We start from the raw sequence: 17,342 nt of genomic DNA on the forward strand, positions 1-17,342 counted from the left end.
GTTTTTTAAAGGGAGGATATACATGTACCTTTGGTTATTACTCCCAAAAAAATAATCAAGAACTTACTTGGTAAGGAGTACAGTTGATAACCCAGGTCAAAATTCCAGCTGAACCTAGTTAAACTGGGTTTAACTGGAACTAGTTGAAACCAGTTGATAAACTAGTTAAACACAGTTAAAACCAGTTGGTTAATATGGAAAATGGACAGAAACCAACTGGTTTATAATTTCAACCAAGTTGAACACAGTTAAACCTAGTCTAAACCAGTTGGTTAATATGGAAAATGGACAGAAACCAACTGGTTTATAATTTTAACCTAGTTGAACACAGAAGTCCAAACCAGTTGGTTTATATGGAAAATGGACGAGTTTGGTCACTATCCAGTTGAACCAGTTGACCCCAGTTAACTAGGTTTAACTGGAATTTTGACCTGGGAATGTTTAACATTTTGAAAAACGATTCCCTTTTAAGGAATGTGGTTTTAGGGAAACGGATATATCAATCAATCTGCGTGAAACGTTTCTCAGAAATGATTTCCCTTCTAAGAAAAGTGTTTTTAGAAAAATGGATTGAAAACAATCAATCTGAGAAGCCTTTCTGCATGAAACTTTATAAATGTTATTATTGGTGTTGTCTGATTTTAACATTTGAGTCTCTCCTTCTGTTACCAGGACTCTGCAACCAACAGCCTCAGTTCAGAGAGCTTTCTGACCATCAACGTAGTTGACGTTCAAGATGCTGGGCCCGAGTTCCTCAACACACCTTATGATAAAGCCATAGATGAAGGCACACCAGTGGTAAGCAAACAAGGGCCCATTTTCTAAAAGCTGTTAAGCAGAAAATACTGCTTACCAAATTTCTTTGGGAACCAGGGGTCGATTTCACAAAGAGTTAGGACTGGTCTTATCTTGAGTTAAGACGAGTAAGTCGTCCTAACTTAGGATGAATCTTAAGGCCTGCATGCTACAGTGCAGGTTTGGGACTTGTCCTAAGTCCTAAGATTAGTCTTAAGTTAGGAAGAGTTTTGTGAAATTGACGGCAGATGTAACAATGTTAACCTTTATGGAAATTTGGCTGGTAATCGCTTTCCGGTAAAAAGTTGTATAAAAATATATCCCTGTCTCCATTGTGTGACCCTAGCAATGGCACCAGATCAGATGCATGGGCTCTGTTAATGAATTACTTTTTCTTTTTTTTTGGGGGGGGGGGGGACGGGGACGGGCTGGCTGCTTGGTGTTATCAGGCATGATATTGTTCCTCCTCTTTTCCTTTTTTTTTTTAATTAGAAAAGGCCTGAGAAGTCTTTTAAAGCGCACATCAATATGTAAATATAGGTCAACTCTTGTACTTGATAAAATAACTCTAGGACCAAATATCATGCCTGTGTTTTATGAACCGCATTCCTATTACAATATTAATCTTTGATTCCATTATTTCCAACAGAACACCGTTATTCAGCAGGTGGTGGCTATGGACAGGGACACGCTGAATCCCAACTCCATTACCTACGACATCATCTCAGGTCAGTTATCATATCTGGATTCACGCATTCCGCAAATTCATGGTCGTTACAGGGAACTTGCACCGAGTGACAAAAAACATCAAACTGAATTTTATTAAAGTATTAATGAAGATTCTATAATAATGATTATATCAATGAGGTCTTCTATAGCGTTGATATCTACAAAAGTGCTAATGGCACTTGCTAAAAAAAAAAAAAATTTGCTCTGTGGAGATATTCCAATGTTACCAAAAACAAGTGTGCTGATCTTGTGTGTTTTGTTTGTGTGTCTTCAGGCAACCAGGGGTCGTTCTTTGCACTGAACCCTAATACGGGTGAAATCACAGTCATCAGAGAGTTGGATCGTGAGGATCCAAACCTACCCTCATCGGTGGAATTCAACATCAGGGTAAGGTTTTAAGGCCTCATTCAAAATTATCAACAATTTTTAATTTCATGGTTTATTTTTTTTATATTTTTTTTGTACCCACTCATCGACCCCAATAGCCCACATGCCTGCTTAGTAGTCTTAATGCCCATGATCGGTGTGCAAAGCATTTTGGATGAAATCTGAGTCCCAAATAGTATAAAACATGGCATTATTAAATGGCAACTGTACTCGTACAAATGATGCAAATTTTTTGTTATGGTCATAACAATGTAAACATGATAAATATTATATATATAAAAATTTAATAATACAAAAATTAAAACAAATATTTGTGGTAAAGTGCCTCACTTCCTACCCATCCACCCCCTTTCCTGTTTTGCTATTCCTGATGAGTTTAGCTCAAAGTGGTTCTGGCTAGATATTTCTTGATTTTAAACACACTTTTCATCTCATTTGGAATCGGCCCATAATTTTTAAAATGTTGTTGTAGCAAAGTTTTTAATTGCGCTCCTTGGACAAATGTTGGAGTTTAAAAACATTTTCCCTTCCTTGCCCTTTTTACAGGCAACTGAAGTCGGTCCGGGCGGTGGACAATCTGCCTTCACCACCTTCAGCATCGTCATCAATGATCTGAACGATGAGCCTCCGATGTTTGACCAATCGGTTTATTCAGTCAGTGTTTCAGAGGCTGAGCTTCCAGGATTTATCTTACCAGTCAGCATTCTCGTTACTGACGGTGAAGCGGTAAGTATTAATGAATTTCCTGGCAGGACGACAGGCTCTTAAAGACACTGGACACTGATGGTAATTGTCAAAGAACAGTCTTCTCACTTGGTGTATCTCAACATATGCATAAAATAACAAACCTGTTTCTGTAAAAATCTTCCGTTCATGTACATGATGTAAAGTTTAGTAGTAAACTGATTCATAGACAAATTAGTTATTTTAAGCATACATCTTCTGGCTGAAGATTCGATCCTAGACTGCAGGATCTAGAAGTAATCTCGAAGGCCAGTAACTAACTTTTATTTTGTTGCGATTTTTTTATTTTATTTATAATCACAGATGATCCAAGGGAATTTCCGTATCACCCTCCAAAACGGCAACACAGTCCCGTTCTCTGTCTCCCCCTCGTCAGCAGTGGACCAGGCCAGTGTGACCTTGACCCTCATTCGTCCATTGGATTATGAGTCAATTAAGACGTATAATCTGCAGGTAATGATAGGAATAGAATTTGTGTTACTAAAGGAAGGTGATGGTGCAATCCAAGAATCCAATACCTTTTTTTTTTTTTGCCACCCTTGCCAAATAAAACACTTTTTGTTTTTTTAAAGATAAAATTCATAAGAAAATGAAGATAAAGCCATATATTAACTCCCAAGATAGCAGAGAAGGGCTTTTAAAACCAAAGATAAAGGTCAATATTTGGCTTCATGCTCGCATGCTTTCACGCTTTGCGTTCACGGTTATTTGATGCTTTAGTCTCCTTATTCCTAAATATAAAACGAGTCGTTTTTGAAATGTCATGTTTTTACAGCTCTTCGCTGAAGATTCTGCTACCAGTAGTGCCACCGTGGTTGTCACGGTAACTGACGCTAACGACAACAACCCACTCTTCAGCAACCGTGAGTAAAACTAGATTGAGCCTCTTACCCATTTCTCACCAATAATGGTATTTATCTGAGTTTACCCCAGGGAGCTTAGAAAGATTTTAGGAATATTGTTGGCCCAATGACCAGGGAACTAATTTAAAGCACATTGAATTTTCTTTTTTTAAATGCACTATATAAGAACTCAATTAAAATCAATTTCCGTCTTTTGACAGAGCTTCAACCAATAACGTTGACAGAAGGCTCACCTCAGAATACGCCTGTTATCACGCTCTTCACGACTGACGCAGACGAAGGAACCAACGCCGTCACGAGATACAGGATCACTGGTGGAAACCAAGGCGTGAGTCCTTTGCGACAATTTATTCTAACCTTATCAATGGCAGTTAAATAATTCAAATCAAGGACAAGAATATCGGGGTTTGGAATTCAATTCCCAAAAAATTAAAATTTCAATTCAAAAATATGATTATTCCATACTCTTGTTGGGAAAAAAAAAAAAATTATGAAAATTAAACAGTACATAGAAATGTAACAAAATCAAAAGTGCGTAAAATTTTACAAAAACAGTAAAATGTTAAAGCAAATAATAAATAAATAACTAGGAATTAACTATGTACAAGAGAGAAGGCCGTTAAAAAAGGAAGACAGTTATAAGTTTCAATCTGAAAGCTCACTAAGTTTACAGTTCAAACTTTCCCTTTAAAAAGACATTATCATGTGAATGATTTTTTGTCTCTTTCTCAGAATTTGTTTTCCATCGATCCAACGACTGGCGTGATCACGACGACGTCCAATGTTGATTTTGAGAACTCAGCGCAGACTTACACTCTAACCATCGAGGCATACAACACTGCACCCGCCGTGCCACCAGCGTAAGATTTTATGTTTATATTCTTAGCATAGAAGTGTGCATTGTGGCCTTTGTGTTATGGAAAAAAACATTCATGCTTCCCTTCATACGGTTATATAGGTCCGTGAATTGCTATCCTAAAAGTTAATAAATTGGGTTAACGATGGTCAGAACAAAGAGTTAAACAAAGAAGGATCCCTGATTTGAGGCCATTACGTACTTGGGTGAATTTTTGTTGTTGTAATTAATGACAAATGTGATTTCATTTTCACCACCTTACGGAGACCGAGAGTAAAACATTGAAGGGAACACCAAAAGTCTACATAGGGGAATTCCAAAGACTGGGGTGCTCCAGAAGGAATTTGATCTAAGATGTCTATGGGATGGTCTTAACTACTGGGCAAAGGAAAGAAAGATGTCTCCACAGGGATGCAAAAAGCGTAATGTGTGCATTGTTGCATTAGTGTCCATGAGCATGACCATTAAGTGCTTACTGGTATGGAGATAAGTGTACGATACAGTTTAATGGCTAGGATTCTATTTCTTCACCCAACCATCATGATCAAACTTATAAGAACAATTGGCTATTGTTATTTTTCCAGGACTGGCGTCAGTGTCACTACGTTGGTGGTATCCATTGAAGACATCAATGATAATCCACCCATATTTCAACCATCAGTCTATGACAGGACGGTGTATGAGGTAACGATGTTCATTGCAATTTTTTTCACATTAGCCAACAAGCTGTATCAACTATACTCCACTCAGGAGTTGTTTCTAAAAAAAGGGACCTTACTGCACAGTTGCGATAATAGCCTTTTTCACACACTGTATCTCCAATTCCTGTGGAATACATCTCTAGGGCCACCCCACGAGTTTTGTTACCCCACTGTTGCCCCGGCACTCTTTCACACTTTCCCGCCTAGGTCCTTCCTTATTCCACAGGGTTCCAGCTGCAGGTTTCAAGAATACCCCAGGGTTTTACTGCTTACCCCTGGGTAGGGGTAGTTATTTCCAGGGGTGTGTCCATTTGCCGGGGTAGATTAAAGTTAAAGAAAATCCAAGTGTGAAAAGGCTGTTACAACCCCGGGGAATAGAGTAGTTTTTAAAGGGCTATTGTGGCAAAATAGTTTACTCTGAATTGGTCTAATTTTCTTGAACTCTTAATGGGATCCCAAGAATGTGCCAAAACGTATGACTCTAAAGTTGTCTAATTCTTTTGTCTTCTGTGTTTTCAGGATGCCGAAACCGGTCGTACAATAATCCGAGTGTTTGCCACTGATGCCGATGCCGGACCTGCAGGGGAAATTAGGTACTCCATCATCGGAGGCAACGTAGACGGTGAGTTTGGCTTTCTCAATGGTGACCCAAATACTTTTCTTAAAATGAAGGATCGGCAAAAAAGTTTATCAAGAATGTCAATCTTGATGAATTATTTTGTGAGTAATAGATGTTAAATTTGCATCGGAGATAAAGAATATTTATTTTGGTTTTACCCTTATACACTGTATACTCAGTACTCTCCCAAGTTCTGTGGAAAAAAACCCCCAGGCATATTACTTGGGTGGGATTCGAACCCACGACCCTTGCAATTGTAGAGCAGTATCATACCAACTAGACCACCGAGATTGCCAGGTAGTTAGAGGCAGTTCGAATCCTATGTTTTATTAAAATAAAAAAATTGCTGATTGTTTTTAGGTTCATTTTCAATCGACGCTCTAACCGGTGACGTGATCCTCCGGAATCGACTCGACCGAGAGATCTTGGATTTCTACGACATCATCATCCGCGCTGAGGACAACGTGGTGCCCTCGCAGTCTGCGACCGCTCACCTGACGATCACGGTTGGAGACTCTAACGATAACAGTCCACAGTGGAGTCAGCTTCAGTATATGACGTCCATCTTCGAAGGACTGCCGGCGAATACTTTTGTCACTCAGGTAAAATATTCAAGTGATAAACCCACAAGAGAAACTGACGGGTTATATTTTAGATAATTTTGGGTTGAAAAAAAAAAAAGATTAGTATCTGGTGCTCTAGAAGCTGAGCTATCTAGCGTCGATGCTGAAGGTCCCTCTATTTTGTCAATATCTTTGTCTAGGGTGCCAGTCAGAAGTCATTCAACTTCTAACTGCCTTGTAGCCAGGGATCACACCAAAGTATATGATGTACAACCAAGGAAGGTGGTAGCAGAGGGATCACCACCCAGGGGATGCGACCTTTTATTTCAACAACCTTTTTTTAGAAGCTCTATGAAATTGGGCCTAATGTGCTTGACCACTCAGCTTCAGTGTCAGTTGGCATCATAAAGAACTAGAGGGCGCACTGGCCTATATACGCGACCCGGCATGCGCGCAGGCGGCCATTTTCTAAGTTGACAAACAGGCATCGCACAGCGTGCGCCCTCTAGTTCTTATTATATATATAACTCTTAGGTTGGCATGTAGAACCATGTAGTCCGGTTACCTTAATGAGCATTGTATGCTTACACACCTGTTGTATTCAAGGAATCAGACCGTTATTCTGTCGTTATTTCTGATTAGGTGTCAGCATCGGATATCGACCTGGGTATGAATGCCAAGCTGCAGTACTACCTGGCTACACCCAGCCAGTACTTCTGGATCAATCAGACGACGGGTCAGATCTACACCAGTATGCCACTCGATCGAGAACTGATGGAGTCTATAACACTCAACGTCATGGTTAGAGATTGTAAGTATACCCCAATGTTTTGTTTCCTTTTCACTGGATATGTGTTGTATCACCAAGCTAATCCGCATCCACAGTACTTAAGCAGCATGCAGCATCAGAGTCCAGCTTTCTCCAGAAGACGATCAGAGTATACTGATCGAATTGTTGAGTTGAAACGGTTCTTTTCAGAACCACCCCAACTCAAGAAGAGAAAGTAATTACAAACCTTTCCATAATGTATTGTTTTGTTTACACTGTCGTCTTTTCAATGTCTTGAACATCTCTTTTGATTGATTTGGCACTTCATAAATACCTTAGATAAGACTTACATGTAAGGCTATGTATGCTTGAAAATGCTAACTAAGTAAGGTTTGCGGTGACACCATGTAAAAATCTCAATTGTACTGCTCAACAGTTCAGTCAGTGTGCTCTGACCGTCTTCTGGAGAACACTTTCAGAGCACACTGACCGAATCGTCGAGCAGAACAAATCGACTCTTCTCAGAACCACCTCTACTCACAAAGGGATTTTTACATGGTGTCACTGCAAACCTTACTTATAAATACCTATTATTATTATTTTAGTTGTTATTTATATCAAAAGTCTTTACTTAAACTGAGCTGTATCTCTGATGGTTGTTTTCTACTCAGTGGGTAATCCACAACGCAACTCCGCCCAGCCTGCCATGGTCATGGTCACTGTACTTGATGTCAATGACACGCCCCCAACGTTCACTGGTATCCCGTACAACTTTGAGGTTGCTGAGAATAGACCGTTTGGTACCTTCGTAGGACAGGTAAATATTTCGAGTTGCTAAACAAACAAAAACAAAAAACTATTGAGAGAGACATATCCATTCTTCAGGGAGAGTACTTTATTTAGTAGTAACTAAAAAAAATTACTGACTGTTAAAACTTACTTCATAAAGAGCAAGGGAGATTGTTGATATTATAAATCATTGTTGGAAACGACACATGGTGTTTCCGCAAACCTTACTATAATTCTATTTTCCCAACTTAGCAATTCATAATACATTAATATTTGTATTGCAGGCCTCCGCCATGGACCCCGACACCATCGGCACTCTAATCTACTCAATCACTTCCCAAACGTCAAACTTCTTCATCAACCCGGCCAACGGCCGCATTACCACGATCAATTCCCTCGACCGTGAGCAGCTGTCTAGCTACGAGTTTGAGGTCCAGGTGACCGACGGGATACACACGGTGACAGAGGTTGTCTCTGTCACGGTAACAGACGAGAATGACAATGATCCAGTGTTCACCGAGGGTAACTTGTACGAACTGACCGTTGAGGAGAATATGCTCTCTGGATTAATACTCAGACTGCAAGCAACAGATGCTGATGAAGGTGAGACTTGGATCCCATTTCATGGCTCTGCTTACCGTTGAATTCTGTGCTTACAATCACCATTTTCCACTTACTGTGCAAGCGCCAAATATCTGCGCTAGGTTGTGAAAGCGAAGAACGCCTAGTAACTTTGAACGCACACAATCAAAAATGACCTGCTATCCTGTGAAATACGCATAAACCTTCCCTTTAAATCGCTTTAAATTTGTCTCTTTTTTTGTATACCTCCTTAAGGTCTAAACAAGAAGATCGTCTACCAGTTTGACCCGACCAGCAACCCACCCTTGGGTCTCTTCTTCCTTGACCAGGAGACGGGGGAGCTACGCACCACGGGGTCTCTGGATCGTGAGGTCCAGGGTATGTACACGCTGATTGTTGTTGCCAAAGATCGTAATGGCGAGGCTGGGGGGCGCTCCAGCATTGCTACTGTCCTCGTCACGGTGAGCGACACCAATGACAACAGACCGTACTTTGATCTGCAGAGTTACTCGCAGTCCGTTCCTGAGGATATACCGCAAGGTGGTTTTATTACAAAGGTGGGTAGATTAGTTAGACTATTGAGAAACTATTTAATCCTTTCAGCACCAGTGGTGACTTAGGTTGACTGTGTGCACTACATACCCTGCTTCAGCCCCAACGGCGACTTAATAGTTGCCCAAGATAACATACAAAAAACACTTGAGCCAAAGGCCATGCACTTTCAAAAAGATATTATTTTGGCATTTTCATCCTTCATGCCCGATCTTGCCATCATTGGAAAGAGAAAGATTTCTCCAATGATTGTTTAACAAATTAGGTTTGCTATTTTGCAGTTACTTCAAATTGGAGTAGAAAAATGGTATACACCTACGGAGCCCTTTTTTTTGCATAAGAGTGTTTATGTTTACAGAAAACACTAGGGAAGCTAAGTCCAAGAACTTGGAAGTTTAGTGGCTGATTTCATTTTTTTATTTATTTTGTGCATGCCTTGAATTAGAGAGACACAATATTTATTTATATATATTTGTTAAAAAGTTGTAAAGACATTGGCCTAAAACCTTGATATGCTGATTTTATAACGTCCTCCTCTTCCCATATCTCACCAAACCAGGTCGAAGCGATTGACAGAGATCTTGGCGCGAATGCCGTCATCTTGTACCGCATCATCGCAGGGAATGAAGAGAACCACTTCAGCATCGATGCCAACGGGACGCTCACACGAGGGCCAGTGCCGCTGGACAGGGAGACTAAGACGTTCTATCAGCTGACTGTAGAGGCGTACAACGCCGGCGACTCACAGCCGAGAAATACCGGTAAGAAACTTGACAAGATATCTTTACTATCACAGACAAGGAAGAGGACAGTCAGAAACAAATGTGGATTTCAGCAATTTAAACATTTAGTTTTGAAGGATGCAACTTTCAAACTCTATCATTTCTTACCTTTCTCTGCAACTCGTCTGGGCTCAAGTTTATGGCTATGCTTAACCCAAGCAAAAACTCTGAACATAAATATTTCCTTGCGGAGCGCCCCAGTCTTTAGAGCTTCCATAAATGGAGTCCTTGGTCTCCATATGGAACGAAAAAGGAGCACACTGACAGAGGCTTGGAGATTTGGGTATTTGCATGGCGTTTTCATAATTATTAAGCTATTAGTTTTAATTGTCACTTGCAAAAATATAAAACTGTAGAGTGAAATGCATCTTAAGCTTTAGTGAAGAGTGCTAAGTATTCTTTTGATGAAAATATAGACTGTGTGACTGATGTGTTTTGTCTCATTTACAGCAACCGTCACCATCACAGTAACCGACGTGAATGACGAGGTACCAGTCTTTACTCAGAATGTCTACCTCCGGCCTGACCTTAGCGAGAATGCCCTCGGAGGGGCGCATGTAGCGACTGTGTTGGCCAATGATCCCGACTTGGGGTCTGGAGGACAGGTTTTATACAGCCTCACTGGAGGTGAGTTTTTGTCTTCTTAGTATGTTTTTAGGCCCCGTTGTTGGCGATGGCACCGAAGGGGCTATACGATTTACTATACTTTTTTGTTTGTCTTGTTTTTCAAACGCAATTGTAGTAATTGCATCAGGGATACAAAAAAACATTGAATATACTCTTTCACTGATGTGGCATAAGTACTGTAAACTGCACCTCCAGAAGTCCTAAGGGGCAAGTTTAGATAGTGTAGATGTCTGAATTTTTTTTGTTTTTGGGTGGTTTTTTTTCATTAAAAAAAAAAAACAAAAAAAAAAACCCAAAGAGTACCAGCAATGATTTCACTTGGATATTACAAAGTTATACCATTTGCTGTCATTTGTAACATTTGTTTATTTTTTTAATACTTATTTTCTAGGCAATACCAATTTCTTCTTCATCGACTCCCAAAACGGCATCATCACGGTCCAGGGTTCACTTCCCGGCTATGACGTCCAGCAGACCTACAACCTGACGGTCACAGCGACCGATCAATCTCAACCATTCCACACGTCTACGTCCACTGTCATGGTCCACCTGGTTGACGCCCAGGACGACCCACCAGAGTTCACCACTGACAAGTATGAGGTGCACTTAAATGAGAACACGGGTCAAGGGTACCCATTTTTACAGGTAAGAGGTTTCTGTGAAATACCCACCGGGTTCAGGGGTGTGTATGGTCGTACATCGTTAAATACATAGTGCACTGGATAGGGTTAAGGGTTTTACCGTTGGATATAAAAACTCATGGGGCCTCCCCAGGGCTGTATTCACAAGGATAAGAGATCTAGTGTGAACAGTTTTTTTAATGTTTTTAAATGCCTGCGTTCAAATAACCCACCTATAGGCCGAGAGCCATTTTTGCTTTACATCTGTTCATCAGAAAGTCAAAATTTTGTTAAACCATTCCTCATTATCTGAACCAGTTTCTTAAAGAATACGATTTAGCATGGATAAAAACTTGCTAAGCAGAAATACATCACAAACCATGAAACTGACATTGTGAATGACCGCTTCCCTGCTTACTTTTGCTTTGCACAGGTAATAACTTGCTAAGCAGAAATACATCACTGGCCAAAATACCATGAAACTGGCATTGTGAGCGCCCGCTTCCCTGCTGACTTTCCCTGAGCTTAGCAATTTCTTAAACAATGTATTGATTCTAACTTCAGATTGATGCTTCGATACCGGGCAAGCCAAACATACCGGTGACGTACAGTCTGGGTCCCAATGTCAACCCCATTATTTTGGAGCTGTTTGAGTTGGATGCCACAACGGTAAGTTGCCATATTGTTTTAATGAATACACCTCTCCAAACTCCAACCAGCCCCAACTTCCAATTCTACAATTTTTTTTTTTTTTTTTTTTTTTTTGTAATGCAAGCTTGCCCCAAACAAGGCTAAAAGCTACTCTTGGTGTGGGGCTACGAGAAGAATAAAATTTAAACGTGAAAAAAAACTCAGGGGAGCTGAACGTAGAAATTGATGTTCCTCTTAAAACAGTCTAGATTGTAGGATGGAGGGAAACATGCACCAGGCAAGGAGTTCCAAGTTGGCTGGATAGTTTAAGAGTTTTTGAAGGCATATAAATATTTTTTCTGCTCAAGGGTTTTTGTGAAACTTTGTATATTTTTATTTTTATGCAAGTCCCATGACACAAAAGGACTGAAAACCACTTCAAGGTGTTGCCTACAAATCAACTATTTTTCCAGGGGCTTTTGCCACCTACTCCTGGGGCTGAAACAGGGTTACTCCCTTTACAGTCCATATTGATGTAGATGTATTTCATAATTTTATAAATCAATGTTTGTGTGTACAGGGTATGCTGACTACTAAGAGACCGATTGACTTTGAGGCAGGACAGAATCTTTATACCTTCACCGTCTTGGGAGAAAGTGACGGAGTCCTGCCAGGCTCCTCTGCAGTAAGTTATTATTATACTATTAATGGTATGTTTTGTTTAAATCAAAAGACAACCAAAAGGTTGACACAATTCAAGTTCAGAAAGTTTTTACAAAGTTAAAAGAACCATGAGCTCAAACTTATAGCAATACCTTACTTTTTCAGTGACTGGTTCGGTTGTTTATGTTCCCAAAAATTCCTAACTTGTTTAGGTATTTTTGAAGAAAAGAAAAAAATATATATATTTTAAAAGTCTTTTCACGCAACAAAATCTTTGTTGATTTGTGTTGCCTTGGTACTGTACATTTTGAAGTCAGTAGTATTTCTAGAGTGATAATGCCCTCTCTTGCTATCATGTTTATTATGCATACATGTAGGCCTGTACAGTTTATGACGTAAAATAGATCTAGGGGAGTGGCGTTTTGACCGTTTGGGCAGGACCGATGTTTTTGGAAACATCTCTGCAGGGAACTACACCATTTTTTTTTCTTCTTCGTGTCATTCTAGGTTTGGGTGTACATCGATGACGTGAATGACAACGACCCGGTGTTTGTCAACCCCCCGACGGATGTCACCGTTACCGAGAACGCCAACCCTGGATTCATCTTCACAACAGTGACTGCTACTGACGCAGACTCTGGACAAAATGGAGAGGTAAATATTTTTAGACGACTCCATTCCCAGTGGTGTATGATCTTGCCTCGCCGTTTGTTTTCTTTATTCCTTTTCCAAACAGTAGACTTAAATATGAATAAACTATAATTAATAGTAAAGTTGCAGGTAAAACCATGTAAGAAATCTCTTTTAAGGGAGTGTTAGCTCTGAAAAGAGCCGGTTTGGTCTTGACGTTTCTAATAGTATACTCTGTTACTCTTCAGGAGAAAAAAAACCTGAAGACGCGCAGAGTATACTGATTGTACCTGCAAGGGTACTATTATTTATAATTTATTCTTATTCTTTTCACCATGCAAAGCTTCACAGACATCACTTTGTAGACTTTAATCTTTAGTTTGGACCATGAACAAGCCAGTAGGGCTACTGAATGCCTTAGGTGAATTAACTGCTGATCCATTATTTTGTCTCAAGCACTGACAATCCTGAATAGGATGTATAGTTTCCGAGTTTTGGTGGCCAAACTTGGAAATTCTTTAATTGAGCTTTCTCGTAATGAAGAGTTTTATCATTTTATTTCGCAGTTGATATACACCATCACCGGTGGGAACCAGCAAAATCACTTTGATTTAGTGACCGATGTGAACGGAGCGACGCACATCGCGACTTCAACATCTCTGGATCGCGAGACCATCGAGAACTACATACTGACTGTAAGTTGAGACTGAATGATCCTTTGTTCAATATGGCGGCTCGTGACCACCTCGTGAATAAGATAACTGGACTCAAGCTCTGGTGTTTCTTATCAGCAGGGTGTGGGTTCAAGTCCCAGTCGTGACACCTGTGTCCTAAAGCAAGACACTTAGTATTGCTTTGTCCTTCAGATGGACCGTAAAGCTTTAGGTCCTGTGTTTTGTGTGATGCATGTAGCAGAACCAAGTGCACTTATCGTAAAAAGGGGTTGCCCCGGTGTTCCTGGTTTGACTGGCTGCTTATTGCGCCACAATACTATTGCATGGTGCTATAAAGGAAAAAGGTCTCCTTCTCCAAAAGTGTAACTTCACATACATGTATCTTACAGAAAAAACACCTGAAAACTTCAAAGACCTGTCCGGAAATAAATGATGATAAACGCTCTGAGTCGCAAGTATATAAAGCACTAAATATAGAACTAGTTATTCTTCTTATTGTTATTAATAATGTCCTACCTTTCAGATCACGGCTGCAGACAAGGGTGAACCTACACGCAACTCCTCAATCGACATCACAGTGAACGTTGGAGATGTTAACGACAATGCACCGATGTATAATCAGACGATCAACTCTGCATCTGTGACAGAGGTAAAAAAGAATATTACAATGAAGCTATGTGTCGTTGGTTCTCCGTCTAGACCCTCTCCATCATTTAATGGGCAGTTAAACAAACATCAAAAATTTCTCTTCACAAGTCGTAAGATTGAGATCAGAAAATGGAATTAGCTGTAGGAAACTGCTTATCTACCAAAAGGGCCTAGGTATGAATTCAAATTAATAGTTTATTTCCTGACGTTTCAACACTAGCAGAGTCTTTATCAAAAGCTACATGTAAATGAGAAAGATTCTGAGGGCCGAAACGTCAGACCATTAACTATGTTTTAGTAGATAAGATAAATATAAGCTTCTTATTAACTTTATGTCGGGTTATCTTCTTCTCAAAAGAATACTTTTTTGAATGTTCCTGTTGGCACCATCGTGTTCTCCGACAACGATCTGGCGTCTTCCAACAACATCGAGTTCTACATTGACGACACGTCCAACCCCGGCGGGATCTTTCAGATCAACTCCCTGGGGCAGATCACAATGACGGGGCCGCTGGACCGAGAGCAGCAGGCGTTCTATGACCTTGTGGTGGTGATGAGGGATCAAACGTACAACGCAGGATTTAGTGTGAGTGCACTTTCTTATGCATATGCATGTCTTAAAGACACTGGACTATATGGGTAAACCTCAAAGACCAGTCTTCTCATTCGTTGTATCTCAACATATATGCATAAAATAACAAACCTGTGAAAATTTGAGCTCAATTGGTCGCCGAAGTTGCGAGATAACTATGAAAGGAAAAACAACCTTGTCACACGAAGTTGTGTGCTTTCAGGTGCTTGAATTCGAGACCTCAAAATCTAATTCTGAGGTCTCAAAATTAAATTCAAATATTTTAGTGAGAAACTTCTTTCTCAACAACTACTTTACTTCTAAATCGATTAAATCATCCAACTATCCTTGGCCCTTTCACCCAAAAAGTTAATCGATGACCTTTGACATCCCTCAAATTCAGGAAACGTCTCACTTCTATATTAACGTCACGGACCAGAACGACAATCAACCGATATTCCCGCCCCAGCCTCCTGTCATCGTGACGGAGGGTCCTTCGTCGACCGGTAACATTTTTGTCACTGTCACGGCCGACGACAATGACTTTGGGGAGAACTCCAACGTCATCTATACCATCACTGGTGGGAATGCGGACGGCATCTTTGGAATCCATCAGAATAATGTAAGATCAGAGCCCAATATTATAGACCTACTTAAGCATGAAAAGTAGCTAACAAAATACATACATGTAACATGCACCATTTCAGACTTGTAGCAAGCTTTTTTTTGGCTTAGCAAAATTGTTTACCCAAGAAGTTCTATGAAATTGGGCACAGGTTCGGAGCACAGTTATCTGTTTGCTCAGCAATTTAACAGACACTTTTTTTCCATTGAAAATTATGCATAGTGTGTGTTGTTACAAAATTTAGCAATCTAGTTCCTCTAATTACGGGCGAGTTCCTATCTATCTTGATGGAAACATTGTTTGGAGAGTAAAAATTGACACTGACAACAAAATCATAAATTATTCAACAGTGCTTGCTTGTTTAACCAATGATTAATAAAAATCACCAACCAATTTTAAGTTTGTATTAAGGAATCACAAAGTGGTCCCCTTACACCGATGTGTATGAAGCAATGTATACTCGGGATTTTCCCGAGTTCTTTAAACAAAACCCACAGGGGAATCAGGTGGGATTCCAACCCATGACCTTTGCATTGCTAGAGCAGATATCTTATCACTAAACCACCGAGCTAGTTCGATTTTTTCTCTAATTATCAAGCAGGATTAATTTTCATAATTTAATTTTTTTTACTGGAATTGTGTTTTTGTTATGCGCTCTAAAACAGGCTGGTCCTGGAGAGAGCGCAATATAAGTTCAATAAATTATTATAAATTAGTACTGTTTATCAGCCATGTGATTGTGTCTATTGTATCCTAGGGGTCGATCTATGTCATCAAAGAACTGGACTGGGAGACTACTAAGAACTATGAGCTGATTGTCACTGCAACGGACCAGGCTGGGAATGTCAATGACCGAAGAACTGGAACAGTCACTGTAAGTTCCAACTTATTTCTGTCTTCCCCCCTCCCCTCCTCCGTCCCTCCCCCTGCCCCCAAAAAGGAAAAACAATAGGGCATTATGAAATTGGATCTTGATCCCTAATTCACGACTCTTTTGATTACATGGTGAGCAACAAATTTCTGTAATTTTTTTGTTTTTTGAAGGGAGGAACCCCAAGTTATGTGGAGGACACACAGGCAAAAAAACTTCTACCTGCAAAACCTAACTAGTACCTTGGTACTTTATAGTAAAATACCATGCTGAGGGATACAAGTGTTATGACCTGGACTCAAACCCACACTCTGCTGATCAGAAACACCACAGCTTAACCACTTGGCCACGCCACGGCAAAAAAATGTCAATGAATCCACAAATATCGAAGAATTTTGATAAATCCAGGGACAATTCTTCCACCCAATCAAAACCATTATAACAATTCCATTCAATTTCCCTCCTTTTCGATCGCCAGGTGACAGTAAATGTTGAGGATATTAACGACACACCTCCGGTTTTCCCCTTGGATTACTACGGGCCGTACAGCTTCTTTGAAGGAGTGTCAGGCACCTACATTGGTACCTTCGTAGCTTCGGACTCTGACAGTGGTCTGGGTGGAGAGATTACATACACTCTCATCGGAAACTTGAGCAGTAAGTTCTTAAAGAAGACGATCGGATCATACTGATCGAAACGTTGAGTTGAAACTAATGGTTCTTTTCAGAATCACCCCAACTCATTTAGAGATAGTCATTACATGGTTTTACCACAAACCTTTCCATATAAGTTCTTATTTCCTAGGGTCAAAACGTCAGGCCACTAACTATTATTTTGCAATAGAGTAAAGGTTTGCGGTAACACCATGTAAAGACTATCTCTAAATGATATGGGATGGTTCTGTAAAGAACCGTTGGTTTCAACTCCTCACAACCAACCCCAACTCATTTAGAGATTATCATTACATGGTGTTACCGCAAACCTTTTCATTTAAATCTTACAGCTTGGTCCTTTTGGTTGTTAAGCAGTTACTAATTTTATTTCTCAATTTC

General features: G+C 40.1%; 1 protein-coding gene across 1 annotated transcript in view; it reads left to right on the forward strand.

Moving 5' to 3' along the window:
• LOC139953154 (uncharacterized) overlaps positions 1 to 17,342 on the forward strand; it is a 95,962-nt gene that overhangs the window by 58,556 nt on the left and 20,064 nt on the right. Inside the window, exons 61-87 of the mRNA XM_071952581.1 lie at positions 673 to 798; positions 1,445 to 1,523; positions 1,799 to 1,911; positions 2,458 to 2,637; positions 2,959 to 3,108; positions 3,431 to 3,518; positions 3,719 to 3,846; positions 4,251 to 4,378; positions 4,959 to 5,058; positions 5,595 to 5,697; positions 6,055 to 6,296; positions 6,900 to 7,068; positions 7,698 to 7,843; positions 8,100 to 8,418; positions 8,653 to 8,954; positions 9,509 to 9,710; positions 10,182 to 10,358; positions 10,750 to 11,003; positions 11,543 to 11,647; positions 12,189 to 12,293; positions 12,779 to 12,925; positions 13,468 to 13,596; positions 14,099 to 14,224; positions 14,582 to 14,809; positions 15,198 to 15,416; positions 16,177 to 16,293; positions 16,769 to 16,946. Of these exons, the coding sequence (XP_071808682.1) occupies positions 673 to 798; positions 1,445 to 1,523; positions 1,799 to 1,911; positions 2,458 to 2,637; positions 2,959 to 3,108; positions 3,431 to 3,518; positions 3,719 to 3,846; positions 4,251 to 4,378; positions 4,959 to 5,058; positions 5,595 to 5,697; positions 6,055 to 6,296; positions 6,900 to 7,068; positions 7,698 to 7,843; positions 8,100 to 8,418; positions 8,653 to 8,954; positions 9,509 to 9,710; positions 10,182 to 10,358; positions 10,750 to 11,003; positions 11,543 to 11,647; positions 12,189 to 12,293; positions 12,779 to 12,925; positions 13,468 to 13,596; positions 14,099 to 14,224; positions 14,582 to 14,809; positions 15,198 to 15,416; positions 16,177 to 16,293; positions 16,769 to 16,946 (4,360 nt within the window). The remainder of the gene's footprint in view (positions 1 to 672; positions 799 to 1,444; positions 1,524 to 1,798; positions 1,912 to 2,457; positions 2,638 to 2,958; positions 3,109 to 3,430; positions 3,519 to 3,718; positions 3,847 to 4,250; positions 4,379 to 4,958; positions 5,059 to 5,594; positions 5,698 to 6,054; positions 6,297 to 6,899; positions 7,069 to 7,697; positions 7,844 to 8,099; positions 8,419 to 8,652; positions 8,955 to 9,508; positions 9,711 to 10,181; positions 10,359 to 10,749; positions 11,004 to 11,542; positions 11,648 to 12,188; positions 12,294 to 12,778; positions 12,926 to 13,467; positions 13,597 to 14,098; positions 14,225 to 14,581; positions 14,810 to 15,197; positions 15,417 to 16,176; positions 16,294 to 16,768; positions 16,947 to 17,342) is intronic.

This window comes from Asterias amurensis, chromosome 21, assembly GCF_032118995.1.
Source record: "Asterias amurensis chromosome 21, ASM3211899v1".
NCBI classification, from domain to species: domain Eukaryota; kingdom Metazoa; phylum Echinodermata; class Asteroidea; order Forcipulatida; family Asteriidae; genus Asterias; species Asterias amurensis.